This window comes from Sinohyriopsis cumingii, chromosome 6 (assembly GCF_028554795.1).
Source record: "Sinohyriopsis cumingii isolate HCF-2022 chromosome 6, ASM2855479v2, whole genome shotgun sequence".
NCBI lineage: Eukaryota > Metazoa > Mollusca > Bivalvia > Unionida > Unionidae > Sinohyriopsis > Sinohyriopsis cumingii.
In genome coordinates this window covers 57,204,776-57,224,668 of record NC_142966.1, presented here as the reverse complement: position 1 = coordinate 57,224,668, position 19,893 = coordinate 57,204,776, and the positions used below count along the sequence as shown (strand labels likewise).

The window sequence follows — 19,893 nt, the reverse complement described above, 5'->3', positions numbered from 1 at the left end:
TGTGTGTGTGTGTGTGTGTGTGTGTGTGTGTGTGTGTGTGAGAGAGAGAGATCAGGTTCCTATTTTTATTTGTGCATAAAAACCCAACAAAGTTTTAAATCTACATTATATATCAATATTTCTTTTATCTTCTTCTTTTTTATAAACACTAATGATTCGTCAAATAACTTATACTACAGGTCACTCGCTATATCTCTATATTTATATTTTTTAAAAACACACTTGACAGGCTGACATTGCCTGCGTGTTTTTCGGCGAATTGGGGAAATTTCAGTACTTTTTGTTGATTTGAGTCAGGAAAGGCTTTTTGATATCTCTGTAAATTTGCAAATTGTAACCCGTGTAACTTTTATTATGTGCTAACATTTTGTGTTTCTCCATACGTCTGTATCATATGTGTATCATACGTGTGAATTATATGCGAAAAAGAATGTTACATGTGTAAAATAGTTAGATTTTATTTAACACTTGTATAAAAAAGAATGTGTACATGACTACAATATATTTCACTTATATGCAATAAGAATTGTACATATTTTTAAAAGAATTTCACTTTCGTAAAAGAGGACTATTCCACACATCTGTGGCTCTTGCTGAAATATATTTCACATAACTAATCATTTTAACAAATGTGAAATCAGTTACGTTTAATATATTTAGTCTTTTAAAGGAATGCGAACTAAATTATTGACTGCACATATTTATTAAAGAATAACATTTGCAAAGAAACAGTTTTACAACATTAAAAGAATTTAAATTTTATTCACAAATGCCAAAAACGAGAAGGTTTTTACTCGAATGAAATATTTATTTTCAAGTTTGTGTCAAAGATAATTTTAGATATATTAATATTTTTCACGTATGAAACAAATGATTTCGCGTATGTACAAAAAGAACTTAATGCATGTGAAAAAGAATTACATATATTCCAAAGAATTTCACGTACGCAGAATATTTACATATGTACAACAGTGTTTGTGTATCGAAAATAGTATGTGAAGAAAATATAAATACTACAATGGCTTGTTCTATTATTATGAAACAACCTATTAATTTCAGAATGGGTAGTAGTTATAGTAACATCAAAAGCATTAGTAGTAGACTAGTAGTTGAAGCGCATGTATTACCATTAGTATGTTTTAAATTTTTATGAATCCATGACTGAAGTCTTTACAACAACAGAAAAAACAACCTCCACAACCCCACCTCCCAGTACATTTGTAGAGATACATTTGTAGAGATATGTAATGTCCTTCATTTATCTAGGACGACATAATTAGCTAATAGCTAGCTTACATTATGGCCATGCAATCAAAACAAATATATACCAACAAATATAAGTGTAATTAGTCAACGTCGGTAAGGTTAACGTCTACTTTAAACATGAAAACACATAAAACAGAATACAAATTATACAAGGTTTACATACGGTTATCACATATGTGTTTCACAGCTAACATTGACAAATGTAATGTGGTTTCATTAAAATGGCTAGATTTATGGTTTCTTGAAAACTGCAACAGTAGGCGCTTGTTTTATATCACACTGCAAACTATGTCACATACATGATTGGTTCATATTAACCAAAGCTTCTATTTTAAACAAAGTAGCTGACCCTGACCTACTTTGAGGCTATTGGGGGGTTGATAAATAGGAATATCTATTTTAAAAGTAATTTCTGTTAAAGGTCAACTTTATTTAACGCAATAATGCAAACAGTATCTATTTGCGAGTAAAATTGAACTGTTTATCTCTTTGATTGTTCGTTTCAGTAAAATCTCTCATCTAAAACTTGCGTTTACCAATCGAGTGTTGCTATACTTCAATTAGAGCGTCCTTGGCTATTCTGCAAGACAAACAAGTATGCCTCGGCTGGCTGTCGGCGCAGTAATTTACGGGGAGGGGGCATACACTTTGTTCGACGAGAAATTCCCCGCAACATAAGGAAATCCAAAATATAATCGAACTTCCTCTTCTGTTTTATATGATTGGATTAATTGTAGGAGGAGTGACAGTGAAATTATGAATAATTTTTAAAAAAAAATAGTTCCACACATTTGTAACTTCTCTGTCAATCATTGTTTCGTAAATAGCCGAAGATTTCCGACTACACACGCTGGAATATCCATATCATTGATCTCGAAGTTACGAGTGGATATACATTCGTCAAAGACCCGTATGGAAGCGTGAAAAACACTCGTTAGTTTGGCGGGTGCATCACATTTAAAACCATTTCATACTTTCGAAATAAACAGATGAACTAAACTTAGATCGTAAGTTACAAAAAATGAATCATAGCAGTGAACTTGGAACCTGGACGCCTGCCAGTGAGGAAATCTTTTTGAATCACTTTCCTTTGCACCGTGCGTGTCGAGATGGAGATTATGAAGCCTTGGGATCTTTGTTGTCGGCCACCGGCGATCGAGATTTCTACCTGGAAGACAGTTTTTACGGCTGGACACCTATTCACTGGGCTGCCTACTTTGGAAAGGTGGTGTTATATTGCTATTTATTGAATGTAATTATGATATGTATTTTCAAGTCTTGTTTCGATAGAAGATCACAGGTTCGAAAGGACCTTATTAATATTCATGAACAAGAGCGGTTGACCAATCAGAATCGAGCAATACGTTGTAGCATGTGCTTCTGCTTATGTTGTGTATTTTGTATTAACTAAAGAACATTGACTTACATGCACATCATCGTTATAAAGTAGTCAGTCAGGCTCAGCTAACTATTTAAAACCGCCATCTGAAAAAAGTTCGTAACTTCATTTAAAGCAATAAATAGTTTTGGAAGATAAATCTCGTAAAACTCCACATATTGAACTGTCCAGTTTGAACACGCGATCATATCCTCCCCCAGTTCCCGAGAGGATGCATGTCAATGACCTTTGTTTACACTGGTCAACACTGATTCATAGGGATTGAAAAAATGTGTAAAAATCCTATCATTATCAGGTGTGAATTGAAACAAATATACATACCATGATAAAACTACATTTCAGTATATTTGCGCACCGTATTATTGCGGTATTACACAAGAACTTAATCATAAAAATTACTTATTTACCTGCGAATGAAATTTACTTGTTTATTTAACATTTATCTAGTATTCAGGAAATATTGTAAATTATACCATTTTTCCAGTAAAGTCCAATACAACAGAATGTGTCTACCGGTATGTAAGAGATTCTTGTGTTCATGTGGCAGATAATGTATTCGTTTTATGGGGGCCCAAAAGAGTATGAAGTGAACACCACATTGTCATGCAGTAAACCTGGCATGTTTTAAAAGGGTTCCAAAAAACCCTGACAAAATACACATATTTTGCATCCTAATACTCATGAAGATAAATGTATTATGATTTGTGTCTTTGAGTAACGATAAAAAAGCAAAATAAACTTTGATTTTAGTGATTTTTATAGGAATCGTGAACATTTTTTTATTTATTGGTCCATTTGTGTCATAAAGTCACTTGATTGGACAGTTTTAAATCATTTTGTGTTTGTGTGTCATCTTTATTACTTTAAAACACATAAGTATATATTTCCACCAAAAACATGTAAATAATACATTAGAGATTCTCGCAGTCATGATCTTACTCTTATATTTTAAGTTCTGACAATTCACAATTTATCATACCTGTCCAGTAGCCAGTAGAGTAAAATGAAGTATGGCGGAGTGACTTCATTACATGGATTGCACCCAAAATTAGTAAAAAAGTAAATCAAATAAAAAATACTTACGTCAAAGCTTGTTTTGCTTTTCATTATCATTACACCAATATATACAAATAAAAAGATGTAAATAATTGTATTTCAGTTTTTGAGCATAATTTTGTAGTAACTGGTTTTAAAATATTAGATATTTACAATTAGTATGAGTCATTACAATTATGTATTAAGTACTGTGGACTTATGAAAACATGGTCTCTTTTCAGAACTCAAATTCTAAACTGCTGTAATTTCATGTATATATTTTGACATATTATCAGTTATATCAATAGATAGAATCATTCACTGTTGCAGCATTCATTGACAACAAATAGGTTTCAGTACAATGACACTTATGACTGCTCCAGTGGCCTAGAGGTTAGGGCGATGGTCACAGCTGTGGGAGGTTGCAGGTTTTAACCCTGGCCAAGTCATACCAAAGACTTATATAAATGGTACTAACAGCTGCCTTGCTAGGCCCTCAGCATTAAGAGGTTACTGTTCGCCCTGGTGTCAGGATAATGTGACTGGGTGGGACATCATACTATATGTCTGTGGCATGATGCCCTAGTGCTAGACATCACTATAAACTGCCACAATGCAGATATCGTAGCAATGTGACTGAAAAAATGTTAAGCTATGTTAAAAATTCAAATCACACACATACACACACTTATTATCCACCATATTTTTGACCATAAATGATAAATAAACAAGGTCAGTCCTTGAATGACAATGCTTGTATCTGTTGTGTAAAACATGGGAGTTTGTTTAGTACACAGTTTTTGTTAGAAATATTAAGACTGAACATTGCAAATATTGGACACATATTTAACAGTTTTACTGAAATGGACTGTTCTAGCAACCAGAAAAGGACAGTGATCAGTCTGCTTGTTGACATAGAGAGCTCCCATTTGGTTTGTAATTCCAATATGTTGACAATGTTAGGGATCCACTGGTGACTGTCAAGTTAGAAATTGTAAATTGATGAATCAAATAAGCTCTTTTGTGCATTTTCGTATACTTAAGGCTTTTCATTATTAAGATTAAGGGGTTACAAACGGGAGGGTATTGAAATAGTATAAAGTATTTGCCAAGGGGTCTCTAACACTGTCATCTTGTTCATGTTTCACACCAGACACGTTTTTTTACTAACATTGCTGCCATATTTGCATGGGTCATTTGTCCTTTTGAACCCATGCACAGACCACTTGTCCTAAAATTAATTTTGTTTAATATTTCTGAGAAGTGTTAAAGCTGGACATTGCATATATTACATGTAGATGACAGAGTTTTTACCTTCTATAATGTATCACTAAAAATAGAAACCAGAACGGACACCATGCTGGCTCGTTGTTTACACAGTAAACTTTCATTTGGTTTAAAATATGAATAAGATTTTAATATTTGGGACCCGTGGTTACAGTCAGGCTAGAAATTATAAATTAATGAAACTCTTTGTCTTGTGGTGTTTGAAAAATATTCTTCATGCTTTTAGCTTTTAAAATCTGTAATGGCTTACAAATGGGATGGGTAGCCAAATACTGTAACTACTCTGACAGGGCAAATCAACTTCATGCCATGGTATACATACAGTCGACTACTCAACGTTTAATTGCAACATGACTCCAGTAGATAACTGCACATGTAGAAACTGTTTAGAATTGTAAAATGCATTATAAGATTTCATATGGAGCTGTAATTACTGGTGCATAGAGGTGACTCTTTGTTTTGATTTTTGCATATTTACAAGATAAATATACTTTTGCCATATAGTTATGGAGAATGCAAGACAGTTTTAAAGCACTAAAACAATATATTCAAGAGATTGATTCTCTGCATATCCACACTGTCAATTAAGTGTTAGAAAAGAGTGAATTAAACCTTTTTTGCTTACAACTGAAGAATATTTCTTATGTCATCATGATTGTTCCCAATTTGATATTTATAAACTTTTGAGAAGAAATCTATCACAAAACCAAAATTGTTATAAAAATAAGAAATGTAGGAATGATAGATTAATTTTCATTACAAAGTTTTAAAAAATAAACTTGTGTTTTCTTTGTGCTGTTGATATTACTCTCATCATCATCATTATCAGTCTCTTAACCTAGTGTGGTCATCGAGGCGCTGTGCTGCTGAACATCTGACTAGTTCCCTCCACTTGTCTCGATCATGTGCCAATGCCTGTGTCTCTGCAAAACTTTTCCTGGTTCATTATGTGATGTTGTCAGTCCACTGTTTTCTCTGTCTACCTCTCCTTCTGCCACCCTGGACGCTGCCCTGCAGGACTGTTGTTGATAGGCTGTTGGCTCTAGTGATATGGCCATAAATTTTAGCCTATCTTTATAATAAAAGTTACTAGCATCAAAAGACCCACTTGTAAACTGACAATTTTTGTGTTCATGAAAAACTATGATACCCCTTGCAATTTTGTATGCAGCCATTATTTTGTCATACTCCTGGACAAATTTCATGGAAATTTGAGATGGTCACCTTGGAAGATTTTGGGGGATTTTGAATGATTTGGTATGGAATGACCCAGTATTTTAATGGTTTGGTACTGTTTTATTGTCAAGCTTGCACTGGATGCAGGTGAGTTTTGAGTGAGAGCATAAGTAATGTCTTCGATAAGTGTACTGTATTGAGTAAATTAACGGCAATGACAAGTGTCCTGATCCCTGAACCTGCTTCATTACAAGGTAATTCAAGATGTAATGCCATACTGTTATGGACGCCATATCCAAATTTATATCACTGCATTTGAATTTATTTAAATGTTTGACAGTATGGGTTTCAAGAAAACAACATGAAGCTTAGTATGATGTCTTATTTTCCTTTCAAAAACATATCTATTTGACAAAATTAAATTTTTCATGCTATAATGTGGTTCTTGGTACACCATGATTCAATTTATAATGCTGCTGTTACTGTACCATGGTTCATTAAATGCAGTTGTAGCTATGACAACATACTGCAACATTAAAAGAATGGAAAGCTGTAGTTAGAAGTAAAGCTGTAACCAGTCAAATGCATGGTTTAGTAATGGCTGATGATCGCTGTCAGATCAGCCTGAAACAGGTCTTGTGCCAAATAAGTGGAGAAGAATGTGGTTTCGATTCAGTTTGGCTTTAAATGCAAGGAAAATGGTGAATTTTGATCAATCCTTAGCAGTGTTCATAGATGATTTGAAAGCATTCAGCATTCTGGAGGAAGTAGTATTCTTACCAGTCGTGCAAATACATCAACATCACCCATCTGTAAAAGTTGGTTATAACACATCTGGTTGCTTCATTCTCTGTTCTCTTACTTTGCCGTCAGTCCTTCTCATTGTTTTTAAAAGAAATAGGAAGAAACTCGGCTGGAAAACATTTTCTTTATTATAATAAAATATTATTTAAAATGTATTCTTTATTATAATAAAATGCAGCCATAGCAAATCATGTTGAAAGCTGGTATTTAACAAGTTTTCAAAATAGCACGCTTGGCAGTAATATATATTGATACATGTTGTTTATGCAAGAAAAAACCTAAAAATTTAATTAGAATTTAGAAAGGTCAGAAATTTGTGCTACATACTTCTTAAGGCAGTAGCAAACTGGATTCACAAGTAGCAGGTTTTGCTTTACTCAGGCTCATTTCTTTGTATTGTCATTGCTCATTCATGTGGAGCAAGTAATCTGATATTGCCTTCAGGTATAAATTCACTTCATTGTGCATGCTTTCCGCTACTCCATAATTTATAGATGTTTTCCAAAAATACATTAATACTGTCATCGTTTTACAGATATCTCGACCACAGTACAGGTAACAAACTTGATACTTGCAATTATGCATTTTGTGTTGGTGTATTTTAAAACATCAAACCAAACCTGTAATATTCATGCACCCTTACCTTCCCTCAGATGCTCATGCATGGTTGACTTCATTTGGAGGTCAGGCAATCTCATTTTCAAGCAGTAGAACAGGCAAAACATGCAAGTCTTTAGAATTTATTCTAATCTTCAGGAAGCAGAAGGGGTTTCATTTTTAAAAAAAATTTGCATTTGCTAATTTGTGTATCAGTGTGCATGCTCATTAATAAATTGATCTAAATATGAAACACATATAGCAAATGATGCATTGAAGTCAAGCATGATATATTCTGTAAATTTTTTCCACCCATAAGGGAAATGTAACTTGGTTGTTGTTGTTTTTTTTAAATAGAATTAGTTTGAGGCTTGCTTGACATTTCAGTTGAAAAGGAATGTTGATGGAATATTTGTGCAAGTTTTATGTTGTTTTATTTTCCTTTTAGTTGCCTTGTTTAATGAAGCTTCTAGAGCATAATGCAAATTGTGATGTCCCCACTGAGAGATTAAATCAAACACCAATCCACGTTGCTGCTTACGGTGGTTATGGATATTGTGTGAAGTGGCTGCTGCATTGTGGCGCTCGTATCAACAGACAGGTATTGTTCCCTTTTCACTTGTGCTAATAATGTGATTTAAGGAAGACACTGTTTTATTTGTAGCTGTGCTGTTTGAGGAAGATAATAACCATTCTGGGTTCAAGAGTGTGTGGCATTCCGACATCCAAGTTCCAGCAAACACCTTTCCATCTGTCAGCTCAATCTGGAGAACCACATTGTCTTCAGTGGTTGGTACAGTCAGGCAACTGTAATATCAATGTACAGGTACAAAGCACACATTCTTTAATGGGATTGGTGGGAAATAGGTCCAAGCATTCATTTTTGACTTCTCAAAGCGGTAAATTCTTGAACTCGTCTGACAGACTAAGGTCTGAAAAAGAATGTGTTCAAGATACTTGCATCATATATCATTTTTGGAAAGAGACTCCTTTTATGAAAATAAAGGATAAAGAATGCACTGTAGCTGCCTAATTGTCTTCTTAATAATTAATTCATAATAACAATCACCCCACCCCACTTCCCATTTGCAAATTAAGTGGAATTACCAGACTTTCTGTCTCATATTAGCTAAGCTGCATTTGCAGATAGCAACATACATATGTGGGTGTTACTTTCTGACAGTAGTGCTAGTGTCAGGATGGGAGGAAGCTGGTGATGATGCAGTTCACAGATAACATTTAATGATTTAAAAAATGTTTCTAATATTGTTATAAATGCAGCTAATTGCATTTTCAGTGATACTTACATGTTTTTGTGTGTTTTAATCAGTGTCTGTCCTTTTCAGGACTACATGGGAGAGACTCCAGTCCACAAGGCAGCCAGGACAGGAAGCATGGAATGTGTCAGTCTGCTCGTCTCACAGGGAGCTAAATTGAGGTAGTAACATTCGAACATGTACTTGAAATATATGCAACAAAATCCATCTCAAAACAAATCCTTCTACTGTGCTATGTATGATATGTGGTTGCCAGTGAACACTCATCAAATATTAGATGAATGCATGATATACCTGGTTTGTTTCATTCTTTATGCAGTTCGTGATAAAGATTTAACTTGATACGGATTGCTGAATTACAGATGTGTTTATGATATAACCAGCAAATATGTACCATTGTAGGGAAAGGAAGAAGTACTTTATGTTCTTGTGTGTGTATGTATGTGTATATATGTATATATATATATATATATATATATATATATATATATATATATATATATATATATATATATATATATATATAAATTGCACATGCATTATGCTTGAACAGACCATATACCACGTGACCATAGGTTCAGGATTGGTTCATTATACAGATAGATGCTATTATTTTTGCTATTTGTGTGCTTTTCTATAGTCTGCATATTCCAATCTTAATTTTTAGCATAGCTTGTGCCACACCCCTTGTCATAGTCATTGGTGTTGGTGGCAAATGACATTAGCAAAGTTCCACACCTTTGATGTTCATGTTACTATATGTCCAGACAAATATTTTTTGTTTTTGTGAGTACGCATATCACCTTGTGATGGGCCCCTGAGTGGTCTAAAGCGCTCTCCATTATGGATCACTGCCATCTCACCTTTGTCTGTGCCAGTTCGAGTCTTGGATTCAGCCAGTGTGGGTATGTGAGAAAGCTTGCCAGTAGCTTCTCGTGGGTCAGTGGTTCTTTTCGGTGTTTTCCCGGGTTCTTCCTCCACCATTAATACTGGCCGCCATGTATAGCCTATTGTGTGCTGAAAAATGGCGTTAAACGCCATTCAACAAATACACCTTGTGATGCCAAAAAGTGCATACATGGGTGAAATAGTTATCCCAGAGTCATTACATCTAAACAATAAAGAAAACTCAAAAGTTCACTTTGGAATATGTTGATTATATGCCATTTCCCTAACTTGCTTTTGTTTCAAAGCAGTGCATTAATAATCAGCATGAAAGTCAACTTTTGTGTCAATTTCACCTTCAAATTAGATGGAGAGTTTGAAGATGTTTGATATTCTGAGATTATTTTTGGTGCTAATTTGATAGTCATGAATGCAAGAAAGTAAGTTACTTTTCATGAATATCTTGCTGAAAATTGCCATAATCCTTACAAAAATGAGTGATAGTTTGGACATATGCAGGTCCATTACTGATAAAAGTAATCATTCTATCTACAGTTATATTTTCTAAATACATGAAAAGAGGATTTCTGCTGTGGAAACATTTGCCAACTTTTCAGCCTTAATTTTATGTTTTGAGGTTCCTATGTTATGTTACACAAGAATTGTTGTTTAGCTTGAAAAGAATGTTTTCATAAAATTTTGAAGTTTCAATAGTATTTCATCAGCACTTTAATTATCTAGCATAAAGATATGCAAAACAGATGTTTAAAGTGCCTATTTTCAACACCATTCATTTTAAGCTTCCTACACTTGAATTGTCTCCCTTTTTTGCCAACTTTTCCCTATTCTTGCTGGAGAATGAAGTCATTTGACCCAAATATTATTAGAGTCCAAGGACCTGTAAATATAATTTAATGAATCTTCACTATTTATGCATTATTTATATTTTTAATGGTAGTGCCAGACACTTAATCCATATGTTTCAGGTTCATTAACCATCCAGGCCAGGCCAAGTTGCCCGCCTCAGTGTGTCCTTGGGTATCCAGTTTAAATTTGATGCCTTTAGTGTTGTTTTACTTTCAGCATACGTAATCTTAGTGGCAACACACCAAGTCAGGTAGCTGTACTCGCTGGGCACCAGGAGTGTGGTAATTACCTGGAAAAAGCCTTGCAGATTCATCAACAGGCAAATCTGGTGCATGAAGAGATGAGAAACCATGTTGCCCAACCAGTATCTAGTCCTTCTAGCATTGCAAGTTCAACAGACATGAGCGAAGTCGATGAATATTCAACTCAGCAGGGCCTTTATGGGAATTTTATTCAACAACCCATTAAAAACAATAATATACATGAAAATGGTCAAACCCTAGGTAGTGATTCTCATACAGATCCACCCAAACAGTATGTCAGCACTGATTATCAGGGAACAACAATATTTGTGCAAAGTGGAGTGGCATCCATGCCAAATGGAATGACTCCAATGTTAAATGGAACAGAGAATAATAATGTACTCACATCTCATGATTGTGACATGGAGATGGAAGCAGAAGGGGCACCTGTTGGTCATATATGTAATGGAATGTCAAATGGCCTGCACAATGGAAGTTACCAAAATGGGATAGCCTCTGGAAGAATGAAACGATGCAGAGAAGATATGGATGATGGTTGTATTAAAAGAGCCAGGAGTGAAGGTTAGTTTTGTATTTGTTTCTTAACATTTTATATGTGAAACTTATGAAGGCTGTAGACATTTTTTGTATGATCCAGAATTCCAAATGTACATGACAGTTTACTGCATTCAAATGCCATAAAGACACTGATTAGAAGACTACTTGAGATTACTGTCAATACAGTTTTAATGGTACAAAGAAAGAAATAATGACTTTAATCACAATTCTTACTGGTTTGTTTGATGACATGCACATTGGTGCTATCAGCTATCTTAAAGCATCAAAATTTCATATACTGCTTAAACACATCTTTTTCTTCCCATGTTCAAAATCACGTTTTAGTTGGTATAAGGTTTATAATTTATGTACCTAGTGTTTAATCATGTTAGAAGAACAATAATACTCACTAGGCTATGAAAATGTTTAACGGAGCACTTGGAAAAAATGTGGAACCCTTGGGCTCAAGCACCTTCCTGGTGCGGTGGTAGACATTTTCACAGAGCAAACCCTGTATTATCTCTTTGAAGGTAAAGATAAACAAGTGCCCTCTCATTTTAAGTTACCAGCATTATAATTGAGGGAATTTATTTTATTGATGTATGTTGCAACAAGGTTAAGTTACAGTTGTGTATAAAAACAAAGGTATTCGAACATGTGACACCACATATTCTTTTTTTTTAGCAAAGAATTAAAAGTTATGGAAATAAAGTAGCAATTATAAAGCAAGATTGAATGTAATCCATCACTATATGCATATTAGAAAGGGGCTGCAGTATAATGAATGGGTTTATAATGAGGGCCACTTATATTCTATCATTTGCAGATTTTTGTGTTTAATTTGGAACATTTAGGCTTTATGCACTAAAGAAGAAACCAATTAATGGATGCAATCCTATTAAGAATGTCATTCAAACTACTTACCTGGCCACAGAAAAATACCCCCATCTGTATTTTCTTTACTGGAATACCCTCAAAGTTTGAAGATTAACCTGATCAACCACTAATGAAAGTTTGTTTCTCATTTGACTATATTACCAGATCACATTGGCATTAGGAATATAAGTCTACTATCTCGTGAATCTTGCCCTACTTAAAGAGAAAAAGCATCTTTTCTGAATATATGTACATATATATATATATATATATATATATATATATATATATATATATATATATATATATATATATATATATACAGGGATGGTCCTAGCTTTTAAAAAGTTGTCGCCAAAAAAATCGCCAACCTCAATATTTTGTCGCCAATTTTCAAAAAGTGTCGCCAGAACAAGTAGTGTACATTTTTTCAAGTGTTAATTTGGTCTATTAATGTAACAGGCAATGAAAATTACAAAAGATGGGTTAGTTAATACTCTAATTACAACAAGCATTAACAAAATGTTACAAAGTGTTACATGAAGATCCGTCGCGATTTTAAGGCTGCCCTCTTGTTGAATGTAGTTTCAAAGTCTAAATTTTCACATCTGTACATGCTGATTCTCATTAAATTCTCAAGAGATGAGATGCAGAGTTTATTTCTGATGTCAGTTTTTATGAGGTTCATCTTACTGAATCCACATTCACAGTCTACAGTGCCGACAGGTGACACCAGTAGTCTCTCAGCAGCCCCCCCCCCTCCCCCGGTTAGCTTCACAAAACTTGTAGTGAATTGCTTCCTAAATCCCAAGAATGATCACTGAATGCTGTATACATTTTCTCGACAAGCAAAATAGGATCTCCATTCCCACGAATAAACTTACATGAGTCAACACCTGGCAATATTGGACCGTATATATAAGCATAAATTCACACCCAATTTAGGGATTCTTTCACTCCTGTATTTTGAGAAATAAATAATTATTATTAATTGTGCAAAACCGTTTTTTTTTTTTTTTTTTTTTTTTTTTTTTTTTTTTTTTTTTTGCTGTTTCTTGTTGCGGAGTTTAAGTCTCTGCAGTTGTAACACGGATTGATGGCAAAAGGAAAAGATCAATGAGTAAAATGCTGTACTGGCGACAGATATAATTGTGATTGAGATTTTTCCATTTGCTTTGTATTTATACACAGTAGTCGGTACTTCAAAGGTTATCAGTTTTCTACGAAGGTTCAGCAAAACTAATGTATTGGTATATGTAAAAATAAAACAAAAAAACAGAAGGATTAGCCATTCAGTTAATTGTATCTGTTCTATTCGCGTCTTCAGAAGTCGGTCAGTTGTAGGTATAGTTCGGTAGCATGATTGACTGTATCACAGCATACAGTACTCAGCCCAGATGTCAGCATAAGCAGATTATGATGTAACAATGCACTGTAAAGATGGGGTTGTCAATACGAACAAAGGATCGTTTGTGTAACAGATTGATTCCAATGCATTGCTTAGTCAAGCTTGTGGCTTCCTTTCGTTCTCCCTTTTAATTTATCCAGTCCAAATCCATGATTGTATGTACAAATTAAATAACCAAAATGTATGTCGCCAAAAAAATCGCCAGATGGGATATTTTTGTCGCCAGTAAGGAAAAAAAATCGCAATTTGCGACATTGGCGAAGCCCAGGACGATCCCTATATATATATATATATATATATATATATATATATATATAATGGAAGGGAAATAACTCTTGCCCATTACCTCCCTTCAGACAATAGGTGTCACCCATGTTTAAGCTTTGCTTCTACAAAAAAATGCAGTATGAGATATCTTCCATCAAATTTGTGTTAGTTTCTAACCATCCATGTAGGATTGTCTGCTTTGCTGGATTAACTAATATTCATTCTCAAACCAGGTGGTAAATATCTGTTGCATTTTTAATCAAGGAACATTGCAGAAAGATCCATCCCTAAACCAAGCCTATGACTTCATCATTCTACAGTTGCAATCTTATTGATTATTCTGTCTGTCCTAACATGCATATGGCTTTGTACAATTACATATTAAGATGGGGATTTTTGATGGATCTGTACTGGCACACACACACACCGTGGACCCTGAGTGGTCTAAAGCGCTCTCCATTGCGGATCACTGCCATCTCACCTCTGTCTGCATGGGTTTTAGTCTAGGATTTGGCTAACATGGGTATGTGAGAAAGCTTGCCAGTAGCTTCTCATGGGTTGGTGGTTCTTCCCGGGGTTTTCTTGGATTCTTCCTCCACCATTAATACTTGCTGCCATGCATAGCCTATTGTGTGCTGAAATACGGCGTTAAACCCCACAACAGCAACACACACACACCACCCCCAAGACACCCTTCGGTGTGGCCAACTATACTATACAAGTGAAGCAACCATCTATACCAGTACTACAAAATCATTTGGCAAAGCTAGCTTGTCCTATGCTCATTTCTTTCCTGCAGTTTATTGGCCATGAATTATATAGAAACAATGGCATTGCATCATTATTGCCACAGTGAATGGTTTGCCCCAAAAATAGAAGGAAGCGTGAGAATGAACCCTAACTCATGAACAACAGCTCTACTCTGGTCTGACCTTTTTTTTTAAGGCTGCCATTGAGGAGATATACCCGGTGTAGCTGGTTTTGCAGTGCTGTACTCCCCTTATCACCAAGCATAATTCAATAATGAAGCAGAGTCGCCATCCTTAAGTTAACAAAAATAAAAGAAATGATCGATAGGCTGTTAGGATATATCTGCTTCCGTTTCTGAGAACCAAGTACATTTTCATCATACTAGTACAAGACACATTCCAGTACCTACCATACTGAACCCAGATCATGAAAATTTAGTGTCAGTTAGCATGTCAGCCCAACATTTTTATAAAATGGATAAAAACATGTTTCTCACCACATCAAAGTTGGTTCAGAATATTGTCACCATGCCTTTCATATTGAATTAACCTCTTTGGCAATTTTCCAAGTGGCTGATAAAGCAGTCAACCATAATGACTGGGAGTCAGTGGCACAAATTGCTAGAGTCATTAACAGATCAGTCATTGAATGGTGAATGTATTAAATGCTTCTTGACTTGATACATCACGTCATTTTTGTACACCACATTGCTAAAGCTGCATCATGCTCTGATTTTAAGAATGACTCCATTTGGCTTGCAATTGTGGTGGTGGTGGGGGCACAGCTCTGTTAGCCTAGTGGTTAGAGCGTCCGCCTCAGCTGCAGGAGAGGTCACAGGTTCGAATCCCGGCCAAGTCATACCAAAGACTTATAAAAATAGTACTAACAACTGCCTCGCTTGGCATTCAGCATTAAGAGGTTAGTGTAAGGACTGGTCGGCCTGGTGTCAAGATAATGTGACTGGGTGGGACATCATGCTACATGTCTGCGGCATGATGCCCCAGTGATAGACATCACTATAAACTGTCACACTGCAGACATCGTAGAGATATGACTGAAAAATTGTTAAAGCTACATTAAAATTCTAAATCACACACACATCACGCAATTGTGGGAAGTGGGTCAGAATTGAAGAAGTTCAGACACAGCTCAAAACTACCACACCAATTTGCCAATCCATCAATATCCAGCCATCCCTGCCAGAATGGAGGAACATTAGGCTAGCCAAGTAAAAGCAATCTTTATATCCTACTTTCTGTTCAGATATCAACCTTAAGGCAGCAGACAACAGCTGAACCAGTGTAGGTTACACCCGTACAGGGTAAATATGAAAACAAGTTTTCCCACCCCAAGCTTCCTATGTCCCACCATTGACTTAACACCCCACCAAGCACAGACAGTCTGTCAGGCACTGGACTGGTGTAATCCTATTCGCATTGGATAAACCAGTTTATACTAAACAAATGTATGATCCAAATCATTTAGGAAGAGCATTGGATTTCATTTGTCCAACCCTCTCCTCTTCCTTTTTAACAGATGTGCTGTCAGATCAAGAGAAGAATAATACTTTTTCTGCAATTCAGTTGCTCGTTAACAAATGGGCAGTGGAGATTGTAAAAAATTCACAATCTCCTGGCTTCTGTTCATGGCTGTTCCTTATCAAAAGGGCAAATAAGTTGAGGTCAGTGATGGACTTGAGTAGCTTCAATGAATTCATTTTTCTAATGAAGTTCAAAATGTGAGTTCTTTATGACTCTCCATCCAAAGAGACCAGTATGCTATTAGTCTCGATCTCAAAGATGCTTACTTTCAAGTCCCTGTTCACTCTGTTTTGCGAAAAATTCTCCTGTTTGCTTACCATATCACAGTTTACTTATTTCAAGGCTTTTCATTTAGTCTTAATTTCAGCCCTTATGTCCTTATCGAAATTATGGATTGCATCGTCACCCTGTTCCAATCGACTTCCTCTATGGCAAAGGCAGCAGATCAAGATGATATTCTACAAAATGTGATTTCTATTCTCCTCAAGGGCAGGAACACTCACATATGCCATTTGAATCATCTCAGTATTCTCACAAATTAGGAGATATCCTTCACCCATCCAAGTGATTTGTCCACCAGGGTATGGAGTTTATAACCGATCTCAGTTTTGTGCGCCTCCCTCATGTCCACACCATTTGGTTTGTCGAACTTGTAGTGTCCACTTCCAATGAAGCAGCTCTTCATATTATTCACCGTGGCAGTGGATCTGCCAGGCTTCCTTTAGATGTGCGCATTACAAATGACTTTGCTGGTTCAGTTGCACCATTTTTCAGTCAACTCAACCACAAGGTAAATATCGGAAATGACATATGCGCTTTCCTCAGTTAGTTGTGTGGTCAAAGAATTGAAAGATAATTCTGATAGCTGTTTCAGACTGGATAAGTCCTGGTTCAACAATCTACTCAAGTTAGCAAATCTTCACAAACAACCACTGTTGTCGACATCTCTTTCTCACCCGGCTCTTAACAGGACAGCCTTGCAGGGAAAGAATTTAGACTTAGTTGTGGAGAGAATCTCAACAGGTTCTCCACTCTGAAGGTTTATGAGGGAAAGTGGTATATTTTTAGGGATGGGTGTCAAGTCAGTAACATTGTGCCTTTGAGTGCCTTGATCCCTCAACTGGGTTTTTTCCTTCTCTGGCTCAACATTGAGAAAAAGATGGCACCAGTTGATATGAATTGCTACGGGATATCTGACACACTCAGGCACCTTGTTAGATGATGATATCAGTCATGTTAAAGATCAGTCAGAAATACTAGTCAGTTTTGATTTTAATAGGCCATAATTTCTCATACCAAAATTTGATCTGTACTGGGTCATATCATGAATCATTAGCCCAGACCTTGCTGAAGCTGTTGTTGTATAAAAAAAATGAGTAAGGTACATGCCTTTAAGTTGACCTGAACAATCTTAATTTCAGTTTGGACAGTTGGTGATCCTCGTGACATGCAGCCAAGAACCGGTTTCCATCAGTGGGTCAGTTTGAGAGTCATCATATGCGTCCTCTTGACTATAAATGAGTGGAGAGCAAGATCCTGACCACAGAGACAAGTCTTGGCTACCACAAACCACTATTTTTTCCCTGTGAACAGCAAGATATCACCTCTCAAGCCCTGTCTTTGTGACTTAAGTGGGTTATGCTCATCATATTGTGATGTCTAAAACAAAATCAGAGTTGCCTCATGTATTTAGAGCAATCTCTGCAAGTCTTGCATTCAAATTCAATGTTTTGATTCAAAGACATAAAAGCTGTTGGCTTGCATGCAGTCATCCTTCTCAAGTTTTTATCTCGGGGATTTATAGCTCTGCAGACAAAACCTGAATCTGGTGGTTTCTTTTGCTGCAGCCCATACAACCATCAGGCCCAATTAAACCAACACAGCCCATACAACCACCAGGCCTAATTAAACCAACACAGCCCATACAACCATCAGGCCCAATTAAACCAACACAGCCCATACAACCATCAGGCCCAATTAAACCAACACAGCCCATACAACCACCAGGCCCAATTAAACCAACACAGCCCATTAGCTTCACTGAATTCGCCAGTAAATTTTAACAGTAAAAAGATTTAAGTAATCGTCATCTTAACCTGATAGAGTGGTCATGATTCATGCGACCACTAATTGTGTTGCTGATAGAGTGGTCATGATTCACATGACCATGGGTTATGTTGCTGATAGAGTGGTCATGATTCACGTGACCATGGGTTATGTTGCTGATAGCGTGGTCATGATTCACGCGACCACTGGTTGTGTTGCTGATAGAGTGGTCATGATTCACGTGACCACTGGTTGTGTTGCTGATACAGTGGTCATGATTCACGCGACCACTGGTTGTGTTGCTTTATGTATGAGAGGAGGTTATCTAATCTTTCTTCCCTTGAAGGAGACCCAAGGTATAGGTAGGATTCTCAGCCTTACTGCCTCCTACTAATTTCTCTCTAATGTTACTGTCATTGGAAATGTATTCAGGAGAAAGCATTCTAGTAAATTTGTTTCTCTGAAAATACATACCCAATCGCATTTCTTAAAGAACCTCCCATCCACCATGCTATGCGAGCATCTTCATTCGTAGTTAGCTCAGATTAAAACTGGCCACACCATTATGTGGTAATGAGCAAGAGTTATTGACCTTTATCTGTATGATACTGACCTAGAAGATTAAGCTTCCTTAGTAGGGCTGGATTCAGGCGGTAGAAGGCCTATTTTTCCCAGTGTTAATGTAATCAGGTAAGTATTCTCTGAGAAACATAATTTTTATTAAAAAAAAATCTTTTCCATTTGTTTTGACTGAACTTACAGAAGTGCTACACTCCCACTCTTCGGGACTAATAAATGCTTACCAGAGACGAGCAGACTCATTGTTACACTTATGATCCCATGGGCAAGGGAGACAGTGCCCCCATCCCTCAATTCAGGAGGACATGCTGTCAGAGGGTCAAAATAATTATTTGCATTGAAAGTAATGGTCAAAAGAAGCATGCTCAAGAGGTGCACTAGGGTCAAGATTTGGAGGATGTGCCCAGAAAATGTGGCAGACTTGCTTATGTGCTCAAGATGTAACATACAGACTGGTTTCAGTTTGTAATTACTTACAACTGGTGTTAGAAGGGTCGCAGAATAAATTCTGGAAAACAACCTCCTAATCAAATTGGGTCATTAACATCATCAGCTTTTTCGTTTGTTTTTATAGATGGCTAAGTAAGAAAATATTTTGAGCAAGTAATAATGCTAAGCACTTGCATGACTAGGCAACTACAATTCTTTGTATTTTTTTACATACAGTATCTAGCTGGCAAAATACTTGCTCGCATCATTCTTAACAGGCTTATTGCAGCAGGGTCAGAAGATAACCTCCCTGAGTCTCAGTGTGGTCCAAGAGAAGTGCCTTGAACAAAACATGAATCTGTATGCCGTCTTTGTAGACCTGACAAGGGCTTTCGATACAGTCAACAGATACGCACTGTGGGTAGTACTCAAGAAACCTGGGTGTCCTCAGAAGTTTACCAACGTCATCCGGCTCTTCCACAATGACATGACTGGAGAGATTCTCAGACAGTGAACCCTTTGAGAAATTCACCATATCTAACAGTGTACAACAGGGATGTGTAATTGTTCCAGTACTTTTCAACACAGGTACTGCTCCATGCCA

The 19,893-nt window shown here is 36.2% G+C and overlaps 1 protein-coding gene across 3 annotated transcripts in view; it reads left to right on the top strand.

Annotated features, from left to right (window-relative positions):
- The first annotated feature begins 2,167 nt into the window (after positions 1–2,167).
- The window catches only part of LOC149797012 (uncharacterized), a 49,606-nt gene continuing 31,880 nt past the window's right edge, over positions 2,168–19,893 (top strand). Inside the window, exons 1-5 of one of the 3 annotated variants that reach the window (XM_089961672.1) lie at positions 2,168–2,491; positions 8,013–8,165; positions 8,229–8,390; positions 8,911–9,002; positions 10,810–11,417. In XM_089961672.1, coding sequence (XP_089817798.1) covers positions 2,288–2,491; positions 8,013–8,165; positions 8,229–8,390; positions 8,911–9,002; positions 10,810–11,417 — 1,219 coding nt within the window. In that variant the 5' untranslated portion in view covers positions 2,168–2,287. The remainder of the gene's footprint in view (positions 2,492–8,012; positions 8,166–8,228; positions 8,391–8,910; positions 9,003–10,809; positions 11,418–19,893) is intronic. The other 2 variants (XM_089961669.1, XM_089961671.1) reach the window with 2 other exon arrangements.